The following is a 20,603-nucleotide window of genomic DNA, read 5'->3' on the forward strand; positions in this document are numbered from 1 at the left end:
CTATAAAAAAAAATGATCAACCAATCAGAGAAAAACATGACCGAGTACACTGCACTGTAATTTCTGGAATTTTTATGACGCGTATTTTTGAGTAAGAATTTCTCGTACCATATCTCCTTACATAACGTGAAAGGCTGTGCCTACCAAATTTAACGGGTTGTCAATCAAATACAAATCTTTGGAGAATGTTGAGACACAGATAGAACAATGGGTTAGTTATATATTTTTTTAAAAATTGGTTAAGAGATAAAGGAGATTAGGGATCCCATTGGTCAATGAATGGAGGAATGTATAGCACCCCATCCAGCAGACTGTCGACCAATCGCGTTCACGTTGTCATGCTGCGTGACGCGGTTGCTAAACTAATCCTCACGAAATGCATTCTCAAAGGCAGGGTGTAAATCGAGAAACCTGCCTATTTTCTTCGAAAGTACATAACATCGCGATTTCAAAGCTATATGATATTACAGAAAACAAGCTAATTATCTGACGTCTCTGAAAGGGCTGTGTAGTAATGTTGTACTTATTGTTGACGAAAATATTCGTCTTCGTTGATGTTTAACTGCGGTTGGCATCCAATATGTTGCATTACCGCCCCCAATTTAGATCCATTACACGTTGTGATACAAAATGGGAAAGGGGAACCCACTGTTCCTAGGCTGTCATTGTAAATAAGAATTTGTTCTTAACTGACTTGCCTAGTTAAAGGTTAAATAAAATAAAGTATCGAATACATTGCAAGTTGAGGGTTTTTTACAACAGTAGCCGGGCTATAAAAAGTATATTGTCCTGCTAATAGGAAAGATTTGCACGATGGGCTACATTCTTTATTGTAACCACAATGTCACACATAATTTGTATCTACCTTTCCAATTACTTTTAGAGTTTGGGATTTACAAATGTGCGCTTTTAATTATTAGTTACATTGATTTAGTTCGAACGTGCACTTTTTTTCTTTAAATTATTATTTTAAAGTTGGATGCTAAATATTTGACCAGTTGCAATTGTAAGTAGGCTTAATAAAAAATTTAAAAATTTTACTTATATTAGGCTATTAAGCCTCATAGCCTACCTCAGCCAGTTAAGTGATTCTGTATAGGTCTAGTCTCCATCTGTTGGTGTGCAACACTTGCATAACAAGTTAGCTATATTTTCAGCACCAGCCACTATTCACCTGATTACGCTGCGGTTGCCACCAGTAAAAAAAAAAAAAATGAACCAGGCAAGTCAGATAAGAACAAATTCTTATTTACAATGAAGGCCTACCCCGACCAAACCCGGATGACGCTAAACCAATTGTGCGTCGCCCTATGGCACTCCCAACCACCGTAGGATGCAGCCTGATTTCAAACTAGGGACTGTAGTAAAAGCGTCTTGCACAGAGAAGCAGTGCCTTAAACCGACCGCTGCGCCACTCGGAAGCCATGACCAATATATACAGTCAGTTGAAGTCGGAAGTTTACATACACCTTAGCCAAATACATTTAAACTGAGTTTCACAATTTCTGACATTCAAGCCAAGTAAAAATTCCCTGTCTTAGGGCAGTTAGGATAACCACTTTATTTTAAGAATGTGAAATGTCAGAATATAGAGGATTTATTTCAACTTTTATTTATTTCATCACATTCCCAGTGGGTCAGACGTTTACATACACTCAATTTGTATTTGGTAGCATCTCCTTTAAATTGTTTAACTTGGGTCAAACGTTTTAGGTAGCCTTCCACAAGCTTCCCACAATAAATTGGGTGAATTTTGTCCCATTCCTCCTGACAGAGCTGGTGTAACTGAGTCAGGTTTTTAAGCCTGACCCAAGGTGTTTATACTTGCATATTATTGTTTGTACAGCTGAACGTGGTACCTTCAGGTGTTTGAAAATTGCTCCCAAGGATAAACTAGACTTGTGGAGGTCTACAATTTTTTTCTGTGGTCTTGGCTGATTTATTTTGATTTTCCCATGAGGTCATGCAAAGAAGCACTGAGTTTGAAGGTAGGCCTTGAAATACGTCCACAGTTACAACTCCAATTGACTCAAATGATGTCAATTAGCCTATCAGAAGCTTCTAAAGCTATGACATAATTTTCTGGAATTTTCCAAGCTGTTTAAAGGCACAGTCAACTTAGTGTATGTAAACTTAGTGTATGTAAACTTCTGACCCACTGGAATTGTGATACAGTGAATTATAAGTGAAATAATCTGTCTGTAAACAATTGTTGGAGAAATTACTTGTGTCGTGCACAAAGTAGATGTCCTAACCAACTTGCCAAAACTATAGTTTGTTAACAAGAAATTTGTGGATTGGTTGAAAAACAAGTTTTAATGACTGCAACCTAAGTGTATGTAAACTTCCGACTTCAACTGTATGTATACGTTTTTTTCTCAGAACATTAACCGTGTGTAGGTAGATAAGTATGTAGGTAGATGTGGAAAGATAGATACATTATTTGTTGCAAGTTGGGGGGGGGGGCGAAGTTCACACCAAGCACAGATATTAGAAGATTCTATAGTAAAGGCTGAATAGTCTATTGTTCAGCCAATAGCCCATCCTGCTACGCGTGTGAAAAACTAATAATAATACTTCTTCCCCTTTCCACATGTTAAAGATTCCAGCTGATTAAGTGTTTTTCGCCACAATCGGCCCCAACCCCAATTAATACATTTGGGGACAGTCAATAGCGTGCTGGACTTCATGCTAGAAAACTGCTCGCTGCTTGTTTCGTTACATTATTATGCCTGTCTCAGAGCAAATAGCCTGGATTGTTACTCCCATCTCGTTCCTCACTCTCTTCCACACATCATTCAGTACACTTGTAGGGCATGCTGGCAGGATGTACTGTTTTTTATTCTGTATATATTAATTACAAATCAGCCTTTACTTAAATCATGTTTCTTGTCTATTGCATAGTTACAATGTGTAATCCTTTTAAAAATTTAACTAGACAAGTCAGTTAAGAAAAAAATGTTATTTTCAGTAACAGCGGGTTAACTGCCTTGTTCAGGGGTAGAACGACTGCTTCTTACCTTGTCAGCTCGGGGAATTGATCTTGTGGCCTTTCAGTTACAAGTCCAACACTCTAACCACTAGGCTACCTTCCACTATTGATGGGGTAGGAGTGGTAAACGCTGTTGAAGTATATAATTGTAATACATACAGTTGAAGTCGGAAGTTTGTAGTAAGTTTGTTTTTAACTGACTTGCCTAGTTAAATAAAGTTTCAATAAAAAAGGACAATCATTTAATGTAGGTAGGCCGTGAATGGAATCACACACCAGTACAGTAGGTGGCGGTATATGCACTTAAAATTTGGATGCGATCCGCCAACCAAATCCTCAAAAAGAAGACGAGTCCACGCTAATGACGTCATCGCGCACATTTCCGAGTTGTCCTTGAACGAAACATCGCTGGCAAAATGGTTGCATACTGGAGACAAGCTGGCCTTAGGTAAATGTATTGTATATTTAACACAATATTACAGTTTGCTTGTATTCTGATTGTAAGGTGATGCACTTAAATTATGTAGTTACTAAATTGCATATTTGCTTGAGAGGTCTGGTGTGATGGATATGACTATCCAGCTAGCCGGAATGCTAACACGTTCAATGAACTTGACAAGCTAGCTAACGTGTTTCCCGTGAGTTATATCGATTGTCTTAATTGGTGTGGTACCACTCTTTTTGTTATTACGTATCATCGTGGTTTAAGAACACATGACAATGAATTAAGTATCATTCAGATGCTAGCCTCGGCATGTTGGATAAAGTGTGATTATCTGTGTCCTCTGCAGCTACATTCGCTTCTCTGCGATCTGCGCAAGTGCAGTGCGTGCGGCACTGAAACCCCAGTTCAAAGTCGAGGCACTGAAGGTTGCCGAGTCCAGCGTCAAAGTCTACGTACCAAAGGCTGTAGCATGTAAGTGTTGAAAAGAGAAATCACTACAGTATTGGGGATAAAAGGTGGGGATGCTGGACCTCAATTCATCTACCACCCACTAACCATCACACCATATTGCCTCATCTGCTCATGCTATCACACCTGCTATTTTTTTTGTACTTACTGCAGCTGCCAAGTAAGCATGTCAAGTATTTGTCTTTATCATAGACGTAGAACACTACAGAACTGCAGATTATCAACACACCTTAATGCCCATAGTGGGACAATATCAGCTCTATATCAGATTGTCTATGGTCATTACTCTGATAATCTGTAGTTCTCAACAAATAGCTAGCTACTAGTTTCTAAGATCAGTTTAACTTGACACATTTTATCTTGCAGGATCTGAGTACGTCATCATGTAATGGATGTTCTTCGGGACCAAGAGGATTTGTCATTGTCCCGGCCAACATATCTTTGTGATGGATGACAACGCAAGGGTTACATCTAGATTTGTCGAGAGATGGAAAAGTTAACAGAATTGATTTTTTCCCCTTTAATTTGTAATTAAGAAAATGAAATAAAACTCTCATCTAAAAAATTATTGTCTGCTAGATTAACTCATGCCTTATCTGACAATATTAACTGTGAACAGGTGTAAAAGTAGGCTAAAAGCTCTGAACTTGGCCTTGTAGTTCAAATATTTTATTCATTGAATTAAATACTGTACATTGTGTGCAGTGTGAAATGAGAATGAATACTTTTAGATAAAGCTTTTCAGTGGAATGAAACGGGGTCGTGTTCAGTGTGTAAAGTTACAGAATGTTGAGAGAGAAGCAGGTCTGTTCTACATAATGTATTTCTATCAGCTTTATACAAAACATCTGATGTTGCAACTTAAATTAAATTGTTTAACATTTGGAACACTTCTGATTGGCCTATGGTCTTCCGTTGTAAAATCACAAATCACTGAAAAATGCATGCATTGTGCAGGAGTACAATCAAAGTGCAACTCCAGGGGTGTATTCATTACATCTTGCAATGGAAGCTGTTTGGTTATTAAATGAAACAGGGAGGGACCTACCTGAATTTGTCCAATAGAAACTAGTTTGTTACAAAACTTTTGAGTGAACGGTTTCTGTTGCAAAATCGGCATGATGAATACACCCCAGTAAAGAGCCAAATCGTCCTCTTCATAACAAATGTCATCATGCTCTCTAGTCGCTCTTCTCTCTGGTAATCTTGATCATGGTCTCCGGTGAGCGATACAGGAAGATGAGCTTCTCAAACAGTGTTTCCTCCAGCTCCATCTCGCCAGTCTCTCGCACAACAAAGATGTCCGTGCAGAGCTTCAACACCCGATCCACACACGGCAGCTCCTCAAACATAATTGAGCGGGATATCCCATTGAAGAATTCCCTGACAAACTTCCCGACGACCAGCACCACAGACATGTACAGGCCCACGATTCTGCCGTAGCAAGGTGGAATCAGGTTGAAGGTCGAGGCCAGGCAAGCAACATTATCATATGGCATTCCATGGAAAAGGGCAGAAAGAGACTTTATTTAGCAGTGAGAACAAATCAACAAGTTAAAGGGATAGTCCTCTCAAAATGTAAATGGCTCCTGGGGAAGCATTGCACATGTTTTGTTTTTTTAACCTACCCCTGTCCTGCAAGAGCATCCAGGCTGGGGGGACTGACTTTGTCGTTGAACACCACTATCTCAATCTTGTGGCAGCTGCTCTGGACATGCCCCTGTCCAGGAGTGCATTCCTGCACTATCCACCACTGACCCCCCTCTGCACTTCCGTTGTCTTCTGCGCGCTGTAGTTTGATGGACAGGGGCAAGAAGAAGGCAAAAGTCTGCAGGTCCTCAGGCCGATCCGAGTGTTCTGCGGTGTTAGATGGGACAGGGAAGATTTGAATCAAACGAGAAGCAGAGACCATGACATTTTTAAGATCCCATAGTAATACACGCATCTGCACTTGTTATGTTGATGTTCTATACCAGGGGTATTGAACTCTTACCATAAGAGGTCCAAAGTTGAGTTTGAGGGTTCTATACAGTATGATGGTTGAATAGTGTCACTAACCTACTTTCAGACGGGTGGCCATATTGGACACAGGTCCTCCGGAACCTCTGAGGAACTTGGGCAGGAGAGACTCAATTATCCTATCAGAGAGAATGAATGAGAGTTGTTGAGCATATCAACACCAATATATAATAACCGTTGTGATCGTCTATTTTATAGTTGGGGTTATTCTGAATGTAAGTTCCTTTACATCTCTCTAGCATCTAGCTATCTAGTTATGTTATTGATGTAATGTTGACTGTGGCTGTGAATTCCAATAACATTTGATGATATAGTGAGAGTGCTGTGATGAGACTCACACAGAGTCACTGCGTGTCCCTTTGAGCATCTGAACTATCTGATCCCTCAGGGTCCGGTCCTCATACTTCACAGTGTGTTCCCCCATGGTCTCCACGTTCATCGACAGAGACGCATTCCTTGGGAGGAGGGGCACATGTACAAACTCAGAGTGATATCACAACCACTCACTCACTGGTTACGTCTAGTTGTTTATGGCTGTATCATATGGTGTACGTTTATTTCACCAATCATACGGTCTTGGCAGTTACACAAAGTAAAAAAAAAATACAGTCCTTGAGCCTCAACGGTGTTAGACCCTGTTCACGTATAACCAACCCAGAGCCCTATCCAACGCCTGTTCGTAGCTGGTCCTGCTACACTGCATGTACCTGAGTAGTACCCATCGCAGGGTGATGTAGATATGGGTGGAGTTGCTGAGTTCATGGATCATAGCGTCACGGCTGGCAGGGCTGATGTTCCACAGCAGACTGGCATCACTCTTGATCTTTGCAATGACAATGTCCTCGGCCATGTAGTTCCCAAGGAACTGCATAGCTGACTAGGAGAGAATGAGAGAGGTAGAGAGAGAGGAGTACGTCAGAGGTCCTCAAACTTGCAACTTGTTGTAGCGAGATGGAGAACACTTACTGGGTGAGTGGCATAGAGGTTGTTGAGCCGGTTGAGGCCTGCAACTGAGTATGGCACCAGGTTCTGCTCCTGGGCGCTCATTGTGAACATTGGCTGTGAGAAACACACACAGAAAACCACAGCAGCATTAACAGTTTCACAGAAGAAGAAAAAACATCACAGAAAACAGAGCGATTGTGAGCTGATGGGGCCATCGCAAACCTCATATCCTGCGATGCTGAGCTGAATAGAGAGATCTAGAGGCTGATTGGTCACTCCAGCAACTGACTTGACCAATGACATGAAGAGGAGGGGGAACCAGATGACACTGATGAGGAAGAATATGATGAAGCCACCCATTCCATACTTCACCACCATTTTCTTCTTCTGCCCTGGGATGTGTGGGTATTTCTGTACAAATTCATAGTTCAACACAATTTCAAATCAGTTCAAGTTGAACACAATTATTCTTGATACAAGAATACTTAGTATACTCTAGTGTTCATAGACATCAAACGAAGACAGACAAACCCCTTCAATTCTATAGTGATTCACCATCGACTATCAATCAGATATACTCTACAGAGATGAGTTGAACTGTCAACTGCTACCAGCCTATTGGCAGTTCGGCATCCCAGTTACCTTCTCCGACTCCCTCCAGCACTTGAGTATGAAGATGTTGGCATAAATGTCCTCGACACAGATCCAGCTGCCCAGGCTGAGGGTGGTGTCGGTCCAGACCCAGTCCATCACGGCACGCAGCTCTATGAGGAACGGAACCAGGCGAAACCTGAGGAGGAGACATGGACAACCCAATGCACTGGTATTATGGGATTATCTAAGACCCTTACAAGGAAGTGGATGGCTTTTCAACTTGCCTTTGCTTATCTAACATAGAGCATTGACTGTACCCTTGAAAAAGGAATAGGTTGAGGTAGTTGTAGTTCTTGGTCAGGAAGTTTCCCAGCACACAATTTGGGTAGCCACACTTGATCTGGTAGGCGGAGAGGCCAAAGTAGATGCACTTCACAAAGTACCACAACTGTGCCACCTGGTTCATGTTGAACCTCCTAGAACACAAGAGAATGACAATGAAAAAGGTAAATAAGCAGCTCCTTTTTAAATTTTTTATTATTGCATGTTTATTTACACAGTAGTAAACATGAACTCTGACCTCTCAGTCACCCCAGGGAGTATGAAAAACATCCAAAAGTGGATACCAAACACCAGCACCACTTGGAAGACACATTTTCCCATTAGGGTTTTGCGGAGGTACAGAGCGCGGTCCACTATCATGGTGCCAAACTGGATGAGCAGCATGACCAGGAAGGCCGATGGGACCTGGTCCTCCCCAAGAGCATCTGTGATGTCAGCACCAGCACTGTGTTTCTGTTCCGACACACAAAAAAAGAAAACAGTGAAAGAAATCCACTAGAAACAAATAGGCCTAATAGCTTTCCAAATACAATATTTGACTCAAACAGGCACTTACCCCAAACGCCCAGTATCCAAATATGATGACAATGAAGTTGACCACGTCAATCAGAAACATGAGAGCGTAGACGTCACACACTGGGCTGCACTCTGGGTGAATTATGTCATAGAAGAACTGCCTGATGGGTAGGTATATATGCAGGGCACTGCGAAGACAAAAGACGACCATGGCTGAAAATATTCTTTCATTTTTTAACCAAAAATCGGCACTTAAAGATGCATTCATGTCCAGTCAAAAGTGCTGCCGCCTGAACATGTTTTTAAACTGCCATTTATCACTGGAGATGTGTAATTAAAGTATCAGAACACACCGACAACACATTTCAGTACATGATAGTGCACTAAATGCTCACACTTCAATGATAGCAGCTTTAGCCTCCAGCATCCTTTCTCTAATCAGCTTTTTGATGCTCTCCTTCCTGGTCAGGGGAACTTTATTGTGGTGCCTCTTCTTCTTGGAGTGGCGCTTTGTGAGCCGCATATCACCTGCAAGAATATCCCATCCACATCAAGAGACGGTCGTAGTTTCAGGTTGGGTAACGTTTCACATCTGTCACCATTTCAACTTCAGTACGCTTTCAAACAAATGAGATGTTTTCAGCACTATGCTTATGCTGCTGAATGTATGTACCGTTTGTCTCAGTGGAGTTGGCTTTTCCACATCTGCAAAACAAGGACGCAGTCGAGGCCTGGAGAGGGAGGCAGGGCAGTCTTCGCTTCGGCTCGTCCCCTTTTTTTTCTCCTCCACTCATCTTAATCTTCTCCGTCTTCTTCTTTAACTTCTTGAAGAAGTCCGGCATCTCCACCTCTTTGTTATCCCAAAGACCGTGGCACTACGGAGAGAAGAAGAACGTTTTGAGAAGTTGTGCTTTAGTATACCCTGTATGATGTAACACAGAAACCACCATTCCCGCCAGTACCTTCAGAATGGAGCGATGGAAGAACAGAGCCAGCATTTGTATCAAGTCAAAGAGAACATAGCCATATTTCTTCTCTACCCCAATGATGTTGGGCAGAGCAAAGGGTCGGTCTGCATTGATGCCTCGGTAGACCGAGGTGGTCCAGGGGAAAAAGCCAAACTGGAAAAAATACTTGACCACCACAATCAGCTGGAAGAGATAGGAATCATCAATCAACCCCCCATCTAACCAATCAACCAACCAGCCAATCAACATATCAATCTGTTGGGGGTGCCTGCGGTGCGTACCTCTGTGTAGATGATGGCAGTCATCCAGAAGCGCTTGGTTGGGCGAGGCACAGACAGCATGGCCCAGAGGAAGATGAGGATAGGCAGGATCAGGCTGAGCAGGGAGGCAGACACCATGTGGTTCAGGATGATCACAAAGTAGCACAGCATCTCTGACTTCGACACCATGGTGTTGTACAGGGCAAACACCAGTCTCAGGTGCCTCGGGAGAGACTGGAAAAACTTATCAGACTCTTCAATTTCATCGTCATCAAACATGCTGCAATAGAGGACAAAAGCAGTATGTGAGTATCCTGAAGTGTAAATTGAATATGTGATACTCAACTTTAATTTACTACGAGGTAATGTGACACAACTGAATGGCTCCACTTGACTATACCACAATTGTAACCAGAAAAACCACAAAGTCCCAATCTCCCATGACTGACTTGTTGAGCAGCAGCTCACTAGCCGTGAGGTTCCTGGTCTCACTCAGAGGCCGGGGGGAGTCTGGGAAATCGTCGCACTTCTCATCACACTCCAGATAGTCCAGGGAGATAAATCCTGAAAACATCACAGCCTTTTCCCTCTCTTCCTCTTCTTCCTCCCTCCATTCCTCCTTCTCCATTCTATACTCTTCCTCCGCTGTAGACTCCCCCTCCTTTTTACATGCATCCTCTTCTTCACGGCCCTCCTTATCAGGAACAGTATCATCATGGCTGCTGAAAAATGTAATTATAGAAAGTAATAAGACGGAGTCAAAGACACTATTAAGATAGAAGAGTTTATAGAGGTGCATAGAGAGTGAGTAAATATGAAACAATATATACAGTAAGTCTGGTATACAGAGTAGAGAAAAACCATAAGTGCCTAAGTGAAGTCACCACTTAGATAATTCATTTGATGACACAGTAGTAGCAATACAAGGATATTGAAAGGCAGGATCTATAGAAAGACAGGAATACTTATGGGGGAGTTGTTGCTGTATATATTCAGAACCATATCCCTGTAATGCTTAGAGAAGATCTTATGTCAAGTGTTATTGAGGTGTTGTGGTTGCAGGTTCACTTGGCACATCTGGAGCCTTTTCTTTTGGGGTGTTGCTATAGGCCACCAAGTGCTAACAATCAGTATTGAAATAATATGTGTGAAATGCTTAATAGTGTATGTGATGTAAACAGAGAGGTCTACTTTCTTGGGAACCTGAATATTGACTGGTTTTCATCCAGCTGTCTGCTCAAGAGGAAGCTTCTCACTGTAACCAGTGCCTGTAATCTGGTTTAGGTTATTAATCAACCTACCAGGGTGTTTACAAACACTACAGGAACAGGATCATCCACATGTATTGATCCCAGTTTTGCTAATACTGTAGAACTTTGTTCTGAAGCTGTATCCGTACTCATTGGATGCAGTGATCACAATATAGTGGCTAAATCCTGTTAGAACTGTTAAGGCTCCATGGGTTGATGAGGAATTAAAAAACTGTATGGTTGAAAGAGATGGGGCAAAAGGAGTGGCTAATAAGTCTGGCAGCACATCTGACTGGCTGACTTACAGCAAGTTGAGTAATTATGTGACTAAACTCAACAAAAAAAGAAGAAGAAACTGTATTATGAAGCCAAGATCAATGCTAAAGAATGATGGGGGAAAAAAACTGGAGTACTTTAACTGAAATAATGGGCAGAAAGATGGCTTATTCGTCACAAAACCATTTGATGTTGCCAATTATTTGAATGATTATTTAACTGGCACCCAAGTGGCACAGCGGTCTAAGGCACTGTATCTCAGTGCTAGAGGCGCCACTACAGACCCTGGTTCGATTCCAGGCTGTATCACAACCGACCGTGATTGGGAGTCCCATAGGGTAGCATACAATTGGCCCAGCGTTGTCTGGGTTGGGCCGTCATTGTAAATAAGAATTTGTTCTTAACTGACTTGCCTAGTTAAATAAAGGTAAAATGTGGGCAAACTGTGCAGGAAAGACAAACAATAAACAGTCAGCCATCGTTCTCATGCATAAAAAACTAATAAGGAAAAAAAAGCATTGCAAGTTGAAAACTGTTTGTGTGGGAGAGGTGAAAAAAGTATTATTATCGATCGATAATGACAAACCTCCTGGCATTGACAACTTAGATAGAAAGCTACTGAGGATGGCAGCCACTCCTATACAGCGAGGGAAAAAAGTATTTGATCCCCTGCTGATTTTGTACGTTTGCCGACTGACAAAGAAATGATCAGTCTATAATTTTAATGGGAGGTTTATTTGAACAGTGAGAAACAGAATAACAACAAATAAATCCAGACAAATGCATGTCGAAAATGTTATAAATTGATTTGCATTTTAATGAGGGAAATAAGTATTTGACCCCCTCTCAATCAGAAAGATTTCTGGCTCCCAGGTGTCTTTTATACAGGTAACGAGCTGAGATTAGGAGCACGCTCTTAAAGGGAGTGCTCCTAATCTCAGCTTGTTACCTGTATAAAAGACACCTGTCCACAGAAGCAATCAATCAATCCGATCCCAAACTCTCCACCATGGCCAAGACCAAAGAGCTCTTCAAGGATGTCAGGGACAAGATTGTAGACCTACACAAGGCTGGAATGGGCTACAAGACCATCGCCAAGCAGCTTGGTGAGAAGGTGACAACAGTTGGTGCGATTATTCGCAAATGGAAGAAACACAAAAGAACTGTCAATCTCCCTCGGCCTGGGGCTCCATGCAAGATCTCACCTCGTGGAGTTGCAATGATCATGAGAACGGTGAGGAATCAGCCCAGAACTACACGGGAGGATCTTGTCAATGATCTCAAGGCAGCTGGGACCATAGTCACCAAGAAAACAATTGGTAACACACTACGCCGTGAAGGACGATGGTGGCAGGTGTGCGTAATGATTAGACAACTGGCGACAAAGCGCCAGAGAGGAGGCGCGGGAGTAGACATGACACTAATGAAGTCCCTGAAACCCTTAAAGAATTGCAGTCTGTTTTGGAATGTGTGGCCAGTAATAAACTGGTCCAGAACATCTCTAAAACTTAGAGCATTGTATTTGGTACAAATCATTCCCTAAGTTATAGACCTCAGCTGAATCTGGTAATGAATGGTGTGGCTGTTAAATAAGTTGAGACTAAATTACATGGTGTTACCTTAGAGTGTAAACTGTCATGGTCAAAACATATAGATTCAATGGTTGTAAAGACGGGGAGGTCTGTCCATAATAAAGAGATGGTTGTAAAGATGGGGAGGTCTGTCTGTAATAAAGAGATGGTTGTAAAGATGGGGAGGTCTGTCCGTAATAAAGAGATGGTTGTAAAGACGGGGAGGTCTGTCCATAATAAAGAGATGGTTGTAAAGATGGAGAGGTCTGTCCATAATAAAGAGATGGTTGTAAAGATGGGGAGGTCTGTCTGTAATAAAGAGATGCTCTGCTTTTTTGGCACCCCACTCCACAAATCAAGTCCTGCAGGCTCTAGTTGTATCTTATCTTGATTATTGTCCAGTCATATGGTCAAGTGCTGTAAAGAAAGATCTAGAAAAGCTGCAGTTGGCCCAGAACAGAGTGGCACCTTTTACTCTTCATTGTATTAAAACTATGCATGCCAGTCTCTCTTGGCTCTCTTCATTGTATTACAACTATGCATGCCAGTCTCTCTTGGCTCTCTTCATTGTATTAAAACTATGCATGCCAGTCTCTCTTGGCTCTCTTCATTGTATTACAACTATGCATGCCAGTCTCTCTTGGCTCTCTTCATTGTATTAAAACTATGCATGCAAGTCTCTCTTGGCTCTCTTCATTGTATTAAAACTATGCATGCCAGTCTCTCTTGGCTCTCTTCATTGTATTAAAACTATGCATGCTAGTCTCTCTTGATTGTATTAAAACTATGCATGCCAGTCTCTCTTGGCTCTCTTCATTGTATTAAAACTATGCATGCTAGTCTCTCTTGGCTCTCTTCATTGTATTAAAACTATGCATGCCAGTCTCTCTTGGCTAAGAGTTGAGGAAAACTATTTCACTTATTGTTTTTATAAGAAACATTCATGTGTTGGAAATTGCCAGTTGTTTGCATAGTTAACTTACACACAGCACTGACACACACACTTACCCCACCAGACATGCCACCAGGGGTCTTTTCACAGCCCCTGGGTCCAGAACAAATTCAAGTAAACATACAGTATTATACAGAGCCATGAGTGCATGGAACTCCCTTACATCTCATATACATTTATAGCGCAAGTGAATAGCAAACCTGTTTTTTTTAAAAACAAATAAAACAACACCTCACGGCACATCGTCTCTCCCCCATGTGACCTACTTGTTGTGTGTATGTACTGACATGTATGTGTAACTGATAGATGCACACACACACGACATGTTAATGCTTTTAAATGTAGATCAATTGTAAATGATTTAGTCTGTAATGATTTTTTTCGTTATGTGTTGGACCACAGTAAGACTAGCCGTTGACCATTGGCGCCGGCTAATGGGGATCCTTAATAAATAAAACAACAAAAGCATCACCTTGGTGGAGGGACTTCGCTGTCAAATGAGCCAAGGTCCAGGTTGGCAGTTTTCAGTAGTTTCCGTCTGAGTTGCTCGGCGGTTGGCTGGAGTAGAGGAGGGTCATCCAGCTCATCCAGAGTGGGCTGTCGAGACCCCAGCAGGGTCTCGTCCGTCACGCAGCTAAGACATGACGACAGGGAAACATGGTGACCACCCTGGTCTTACGAGGCCATTTATAAATCCTCCATATAGGAGGTTATAATGCAGAATAACATAGTAATAGAAAATACTACTCCATCATTCATTCAAAAGTAATCCGGTCTGTACAACACATGACGTCTACGTACGGAATAGAAATGAATTCACTAATCACGACGATAGGTGTTACATCAATGCAGACCTGGACAAGCTGCTACCCCAGGAGATTTTGGAATGGGTGTGTTTCAGCTTTGAGTAACCTCGCGGTGATGAGGGTACAGGTGGTGGGGAGGAGATGGGGAGAACTATGTCATCTTGGTCTTCCAGCGAGGCCAGAGTGCTCTGCCTAGACATCCAGTTCTCATAGAAGCGCGTCACGCTCTCCTGTGACACTTCTTTCCCCTGTCGAAGGCACAGGGGGAAAAGATACAAGTAAAAGACTATCATCACTGCAGGTAGGACATCATTAAAACAGAGTTCAATTGAGTGAAGTCAAATGGAAGTATCCCCTGCAATACACAAAAAGCATCTTGGAGAGTGGATGAATGTTTCACACACCTTTTTCTGTTGCTGGCCGAGAAGAGCCCTCTCAAAGCGCAGCACTTTGGTGATGTCCTGGTTATCTTTGCAGAAAGAGTTAAGGCCCTCAGTGACGTCATCCAAAAGGGACAGGATAAACACCCATAGAAACTTGAGTGAGTAGATGATCCTCTGAAATAGGTTATCTGTGAGAGAGGACGGAGTCGTTAGAAACCTATCAAGTTAGAAGCAGTGCAAGGACTTAGTTAGTCTACTGTATATCCATGAAGGGTCTGTGGAGGTGGAATGTTTACCTTTCTCCTCCTCTTCATCGCTCTCTTCCACCTCCAACTCGTCCAACTCGTGAGACTCGGCTCTCTCAATGCCTTGGATCAGACAAATGGAGACACTATTATTTTGTCTCTATGACAACATTATGCAAACAGCCCCATGCAAACGAGCCCCTCTTTACCTTGCTGTCTTTGCAGCTCTCTCTTTGCCCTCCTCTTCTCCTCATTTTTCATCTTGTTTTCTTCTTTTTTGTGCAAATCCAGGGCTGCTTTGGAGCTTGTGGCCCATGCCTCATAGGCTATCTGTGTAGAAAGGAGGCACACAGTTTGACATCACATTCAAAAACATCCACACATACTATTTTTACTAGTCTTTATAGTTTGTCTTTTATGGCCCTCGCCTGAAAAGAAGATTTCTTCTTTAGTGGAGCCTCTTCCTCTTTCTTTTCCTGGACTTCCTCCTCTTCCTCTTCACTGTCACTCTCAAAAAGATGGTAGCCACAGTTGTTCTCAACTGAGGGGAAACGACAGAAGTGGCAGACAACAAAGACAAACTCCTACTTATACATCCTACTTTATACTGTTGCAGTATATACAGTGCCTTGCGAAAGTATTCGGCCCCCTTGAACTTTGCGACCTTATGCCACATTTCAGGCGTCAAACATAAAGATATAAAACTGTATTTTTTTGTGAAGAATCAACAACAAGTGGGACACAATCATGAATTGGAACGACATTTATTGGATATTTCAAACTTTTTTAACAAATCAAAAACTGAAAAATTGGGCGTGCAAAATTATTCAGCCCCCTTAAGTTAATACTTTGTAGCACCACCTTTTGCTGCGATTACAGCTGTAAGTCGCTTGGGGTATGTCTCTATCAGTTTTGCACATCGAGAGACTGAAATTTTTTCCCATTCCTCCTTGCAAAACAGCTCGAGCTCAGTGAGGTTGGATGGAGAGCATTTGTGAACAGCATTTTTCAGTTCTTTCCACAGATTCTCGATTGGATTCAGGTCTGGACTTTGACTTGGCCATTCTAACACCTGGATATGTTTATTTTTGAACCATTCCATTGTAGATTTTGCTTTATGTTTTGGATCATTGTCTTGTTGGAAGACAAATCTCCGTCCCAGTCTCAGGTCTTTTGCAGACTCCATCAGGTTTTCTTCCAGAATGGTCCTGTATTTGGCTCCATCCATCTTCCCATCAATTTTAACCATCTTCCCTGTCCCTGCTGAAGAAAAGCAGGCCCAAACCATGATGCTGCCACCACCATGTTTGACAGTGGGGATGGTGTATTCAGGGTGATGTGCTGTGTTGCTTTTACGCCAAACATAACGTTTTGCATTGTTGCCAAAAAGTTCAATTTTGGTTTCATCTGACCTTCTTCCACATGTTTGGTGTGTCTCCCAGGTGGCTTGTGGCAAACTTTAAACGACACTTTTTATGGATATCTTTAAGAAATGGCTTTCTTCTTGCCACTCTTCCATAAAGGCCAGATTTGTGCAATATACGACTGATTGTTGTCCTATGGACAGAGTCTCCCACCTCAGCTGTAGATCTCTGCAGTTCATCCAGAGTGATCATGGGCCTCTTGGCTGCATCTCTGATCAGTCTTCTCCTTGTATGAGCTGAAAGTTTAGAGGGACGGCCAGGTCTTGGTAGATTTGCAGTGGTCTGATACTCCTTCCATTTCAATATTATCGCTTGCACAGTGCTCCTTGGGATGTTTAAAGCTTGGGAAATCTTTTTGTATCCAAATCCGGCTTTAAACTTCTTCACAACAGTATCTCGGACCTGCCTGGTGTGTTCCTTGTTCTTCATGATGCTCTCTGCGCTTTTAACGGACCTCTGAGACTATCACAGTGCAGGTGCATTTATACGGAGACTTGATTACACACAGGTGGATTGTATTTATCATCATTAGTCATTTAGGTCAACATTGGATCCTTCAGAGATCCTCACTGAACTTCTGGAGAGAGTTTGCTGCACTGAAAGTAAAGGGGCTGAATAATTTTGCACGCCCAATTTTTCAGTTTTTGATTTGTTACAAAAGTTTGAAATATCCAATAAATGTCGTTCCACTTCATGATTGTGTCCCACTTGTTGTTGATTCTTCACAAAAAAATACAGTTTTATATCTTTATGTTTGAAGCCTGAAATGTGGCAAAAGGTCGCAAAGTTCAAGGGGGCCGAATACTTTCGCAAGGCACTGTAAATGGTTTTGATTACTTGAATCAAAAAGTGAGTATTTATAATGAGATGAAATGAAACCATATCCCATTATATACACACACGAGGATTCAGCACCCGATCTAATAAGGTGGAATCAAGCACGTTGTTTATCTTTTCAAGCCATATCCATCCCATTTCCCCATTCAAGGTTCTTTCTGTAACTGACAAAATCGGATTCATGTTAGTTAGATTTATGGAACACTTACCGCCAGGCCGAGAGACCCATGGTTTCCACCATTTCCCCTGATCGTTCCCAGCCTTCTCACTCTCACCTGGAAAACATGTTCACCCATTCATCCTGACATCATAAATGTATCCGTTCATTCAGTGAGAATGACAAGAATAATGATCATGACGAGTTGAGTCTCCCACCACCTTAAAATGATGTAAAGCAATTTGAGCACCAACTCTAGTAGGGGGAAATACAAAGATCCGGTCAAAGAGTATATGTTTAAGAACTGACCCTCCGTCAGTGGTTAAGGACAACTTCCACTAGCTAGCCCCATGAGGCTCACCCTTTGGCACTATATCAGCAGGGGGCGTTGCTGCGTCTCCCTGGCCAGGCTTACTCTTATGTTTGGATTTGATCTTCTCCATCCTAGAGGAAGGAATCAACACAGTGAATTCAAACAATGCAACAATAGCAAACCCATTAGACTGAAAACTAAATGAGAACAAACAAACTGCTGTGGAATAAGTCTTACTGCTTCTTCAGCGTCGCCACAGACTTCCTCTCCATCTCCAGTCTGGCAGCAACCAGTTTCTTCACCTTGGCTTCAAAGAGCTCAGCACCCCTTGAAATATGAGAGACAAACAACCTATGAAGTCCTACTTTCAGTTGGTACCATTCCATAGATAAACATGACTATTTCCAATAGTACCCAAGTATTCTAAAAACATCTAAAATCATTGATAGGGAAGTGGTCAGTAACTAAATGATGATGATTGTTATTATTAACCTGGAGGCCAGGATCTTGGATGCCCTGAGGTCAGACACCACATACAGGAAGTAGTAGCTGAGGAAAACCCTTCTCTGAGCCAAGAGCACGGTGAAGCAGATCGCATCCCACACAATGCCCGCCTCCCCCTCCGGCAGCTCACACTCATCATCAGGAGCAGCTGGGAACACACACACACATATATACACAACTGAGAAGATGCGCACGCGCGCACACACACACACACACACACACACACACACACACACACACACACACACACACACACACACACACACACACACACACACACACACACACACACACACACACACACACACACAGAGTGTGTTAATCGGTATTATCAGTCACACTTACAGACATCATAGCCTTTGACTGTACAGACCATGCTGAAGGCCTGAATGAGCCAGCAGCCATTCTTCAACAGGCTGTCCAGATAAGCACACGAGCCAAGCTGTGGACACACATACAGCAAGACAGATAGCACAGAGGAGAGAGAAGACTGGACTTGAGACAGTGAGTTTGTGAAGTTTGTGAAGCACTAACAAGGAACAGGCAGTTAGCACTGACGAGTGATTAAAATCGAATGGGTTATTAGCATAGGCTATCCTAGGCAATTAATAATTAGTTAGCTAACGTACCGATAGCAGGTTCTTCATGCCAATGACGAAGCAAGTGTATCCGATGAGGCAGTCCCAGAGCCTGAGGATGTATCGTACGGGCTTCATTAGCAGGCTTCCTCCAAACAGCATGAAGTAGAAGCAGGCTACCAGGTAGCCTAGGCAGAAGATGTTGATGCGGGTGGTGCCCGTGATGAAGATGAGGCACAGCACTAGCCAGAAGAAGTAGCTGAATACAAACACTTTGGCGATGTCCAGGTAGGACCTGAGGTAAGGAGAGACACATACATATCCATATAACCATATGAGTAGGTCCAAGATTTTTTTTCCAGACCATGTGACCTGACTGGGAAAAAACCCCTAGTTGAAAGTTCAAAGTTTTCCTAATCAGGCCACGTTTCACGAAAACGACAAAGCAGTTGTCTAAAGCCCACGCTAGCGAAGAGAGCCCTCTGACCTGCATTGGAGGAAGTTGTTGACGGGAATGTACTGGTTGAAGGAACGCGGGTCCAGGCTGCGGCTGATCTCCACATTCTCCCCTGCCATGAGGCGCACGGCAGCCCGGTTCTCCTCCTCAAACACCTGCCACTGCAGCGTGGAGCACAGCAGCAGGAGGTGGTCGTCTGGACACACAGCAAAACAAAATGGCTGCCTTGTTCACTTATGTAGGAGTTACAGATTGATGGTGTATGAAGGGATTTACAGTACACACTATATATAGTAGACAATGGCCTGAATCCTTGAGATATGCATGTAACTCATACTTCCACGTAAGTCAAGAATGAATGCCAATGTGAGATTTCCCCACAATTTGTGAATTTGGAAATGGCTGGGATGAACATCAAGAGACTCACAGAGGATGAAGGAAGGGGAGGGACGCATGGCAAAGTCAGGCAGGTAAAGCCACTTGATGAGGTTGGAGGTCAAAGCCTGACTGGAGGTCCTCCATGGATAATCTGACAGAGAGAAGAGAAGATTGAGAAGTTACGCTGGACAAAAATATAAACGCAACATGTAAAGTGTTGGTCCAATGTTTCATGAGATGAAATAAAAGATCACAGAAATGTTGCATAAGCACAAAAAGCTTATTTCTCTAAAATGTTGGGCACACATTTATTTGCATCCCTGTTAGTGATCTTTTGCCAAGATAATCCATCCACCTGACAGGTGTGGCATATCAAGATGCTGATTAAACGGCAGGATCATTACACAGGTTCACTTTGTACTTGGGAAAATAAAAGGCCACTAAAATGTGCAGTTTTGTCATACGACACAATGCCACAAATGTCTCAAGCTTTGAGGGTGCGGGCAATTGGCATGCTGACTGCAGGAATGTCCACCAGAGCTGTTGACAGATAATTTCATGTTAATTATCTACCATTAGCCGCCTCCAATGTCGTTTTACAGAATTTGGTAGTACATCCAACCGGCCTCACAACCACAGACAGCGTGTATGGCATTGTGTGGGCAAGCAGTTTGCTGATGTCAACTTTGTGAACAGAGTGCCCCATGGTGACTGTGGGATTATGATATGGGCAGGCATAAACTACGGACAACAAACACAATTGCATTTTATCGATGGCAATTTGAATGCCCCGTGGTGACGAGTTCCTGAGGCTCATTGTTGGGCCATTCATCCACCGCCATCACCTCGTGTTTCAACATAATCATTTATGGCCCCATGTGACCTATACACATTTCCTGGAAGCTGAAAATGTCCCAGTTCTA

General features: G+C 42.6%; 1 protein-coding gene across 1 annotated transcript in view; it reads right to left on the reverse strand.

Moving 5' to 3' along the window:
* Positions 1-4,560: 4,560 nt before the first annotated feature.
* LOC115132604 (piezo-type mechanosensitive ion channel component 2-like) overlaps positions 4,561-20,603 on the reverse strand; it is a 34,822-nt gene continuing 18,779 nt past the window's right edge. Inside the window, exons 25-54 of the mRNA XM_065021076.1 lie at positions 19,730-19,831; positions 19,333-19,498; positions 18,897-19,140; positions 18,613-18,709; positions 18,256-18,415; positions 18,001-18,090; positions 17,812-17,894; positions 17,503-17,568; positions 15,461-15,573; positions 15,242-15,362; positions 15,084-15,155; positions 14,809-14,975; positions 14,453-14,652; positions 14,071-14,232; positions 9,999-10,271; positions 9,571-9,829; positions 9,284-9,472; positions 8,995-9,196; positions 8,717-8,849; positions 8,362-8,509; positions 8,044-8,258; positions 7,781-7,939; positions 7,512-7,659; positions 7,092-7,280; positions 6,891-6,983; positions 6,632-6,801; positions 6,263-6,379; positions 5,964-6,043; positions 5,534-5,762; positions 4,561-5,339 (exon numbers count right to left, since the gene is read on the reverse strand). Coding sequence (XP_064877148.1) covers positions 5,087-5,339; positions 5,534-5,762; positions 5,964-6,043; positions 6,263-6,379; positions 6,632-6,801; positions 6,891-6,983; positions 7,092-7,280; positions 7,512-7,659; positions 7,781-7,939; positions 8,044-8,258; positions 8,362-8,509; positions 8,717-8,849; positions 8,995-9,196; positions 9,284-9,472; positions 9,571-9,829; positions 9,999-10,271; positions 14,071-14,232; positions 14,453-14,652; positions 14,809-14,975; positions 15,084-15,155; positions 15,242-15,362; positions 15,461-15,573; positions 17,503-17,568; positions 17,812-17,894; positions 18,001-18,090; positions 18,256-18,415; positions 18,613-18,709; positions 18,897-19,140; positions 19,333-19,498; positions 19,730-19,831 — 4,700 coding nt within the window. The 3' untranslated portion in view covers positions 4,561-5,086. The remainder of the gene's footprint in view (positions 5,340-5,533; positions 5,763-5,963; positions 6,044-6,262; positions 6,380-6,631; positions 6,802-6,890; positions 6,984-7,091; positions 7,281-7,511; positions 7,660-7,780; positions 7,940-8,043; positions 8,259-8,361; positions 8,510-8,716; positions 8,850-8,994; positions 9,197-9,283; positions 9,473-9,570; positions 9,830-9,998; positions 10,272-14,070; positions 14,233-14,452; positions 14,653-14,808; positions 14,976-15,083; positions 15,156-15,241; positions 15,363-15,460; positions 15,574-17,502; positions 17,569-17,811; positions 17,895-18,000; positions 18,091-18,255; positions 18,416-18,612; positions 18,710-18,896; positions 19,141-19,332; positions 19,499-19,729; positions 19,832-20,603) is intronic.

Source organism: Oncorhynchus nerka, linkage group LG7 (genome assembly GCF_034236695.1).
Source record: "Oncorhynchus nerka isolate Pitt River linkage group LG7, Oner_Uvic_2.0, whole genome shotgun sequence".
NCBI classification, from domain to species: domain Eukaryota; kingdom Metazoa; phylum Chordata; class Actinopteri; order Salmoniformes; family Salmonidae; genus Oncorhynchus; species Oncorhynchus nerka.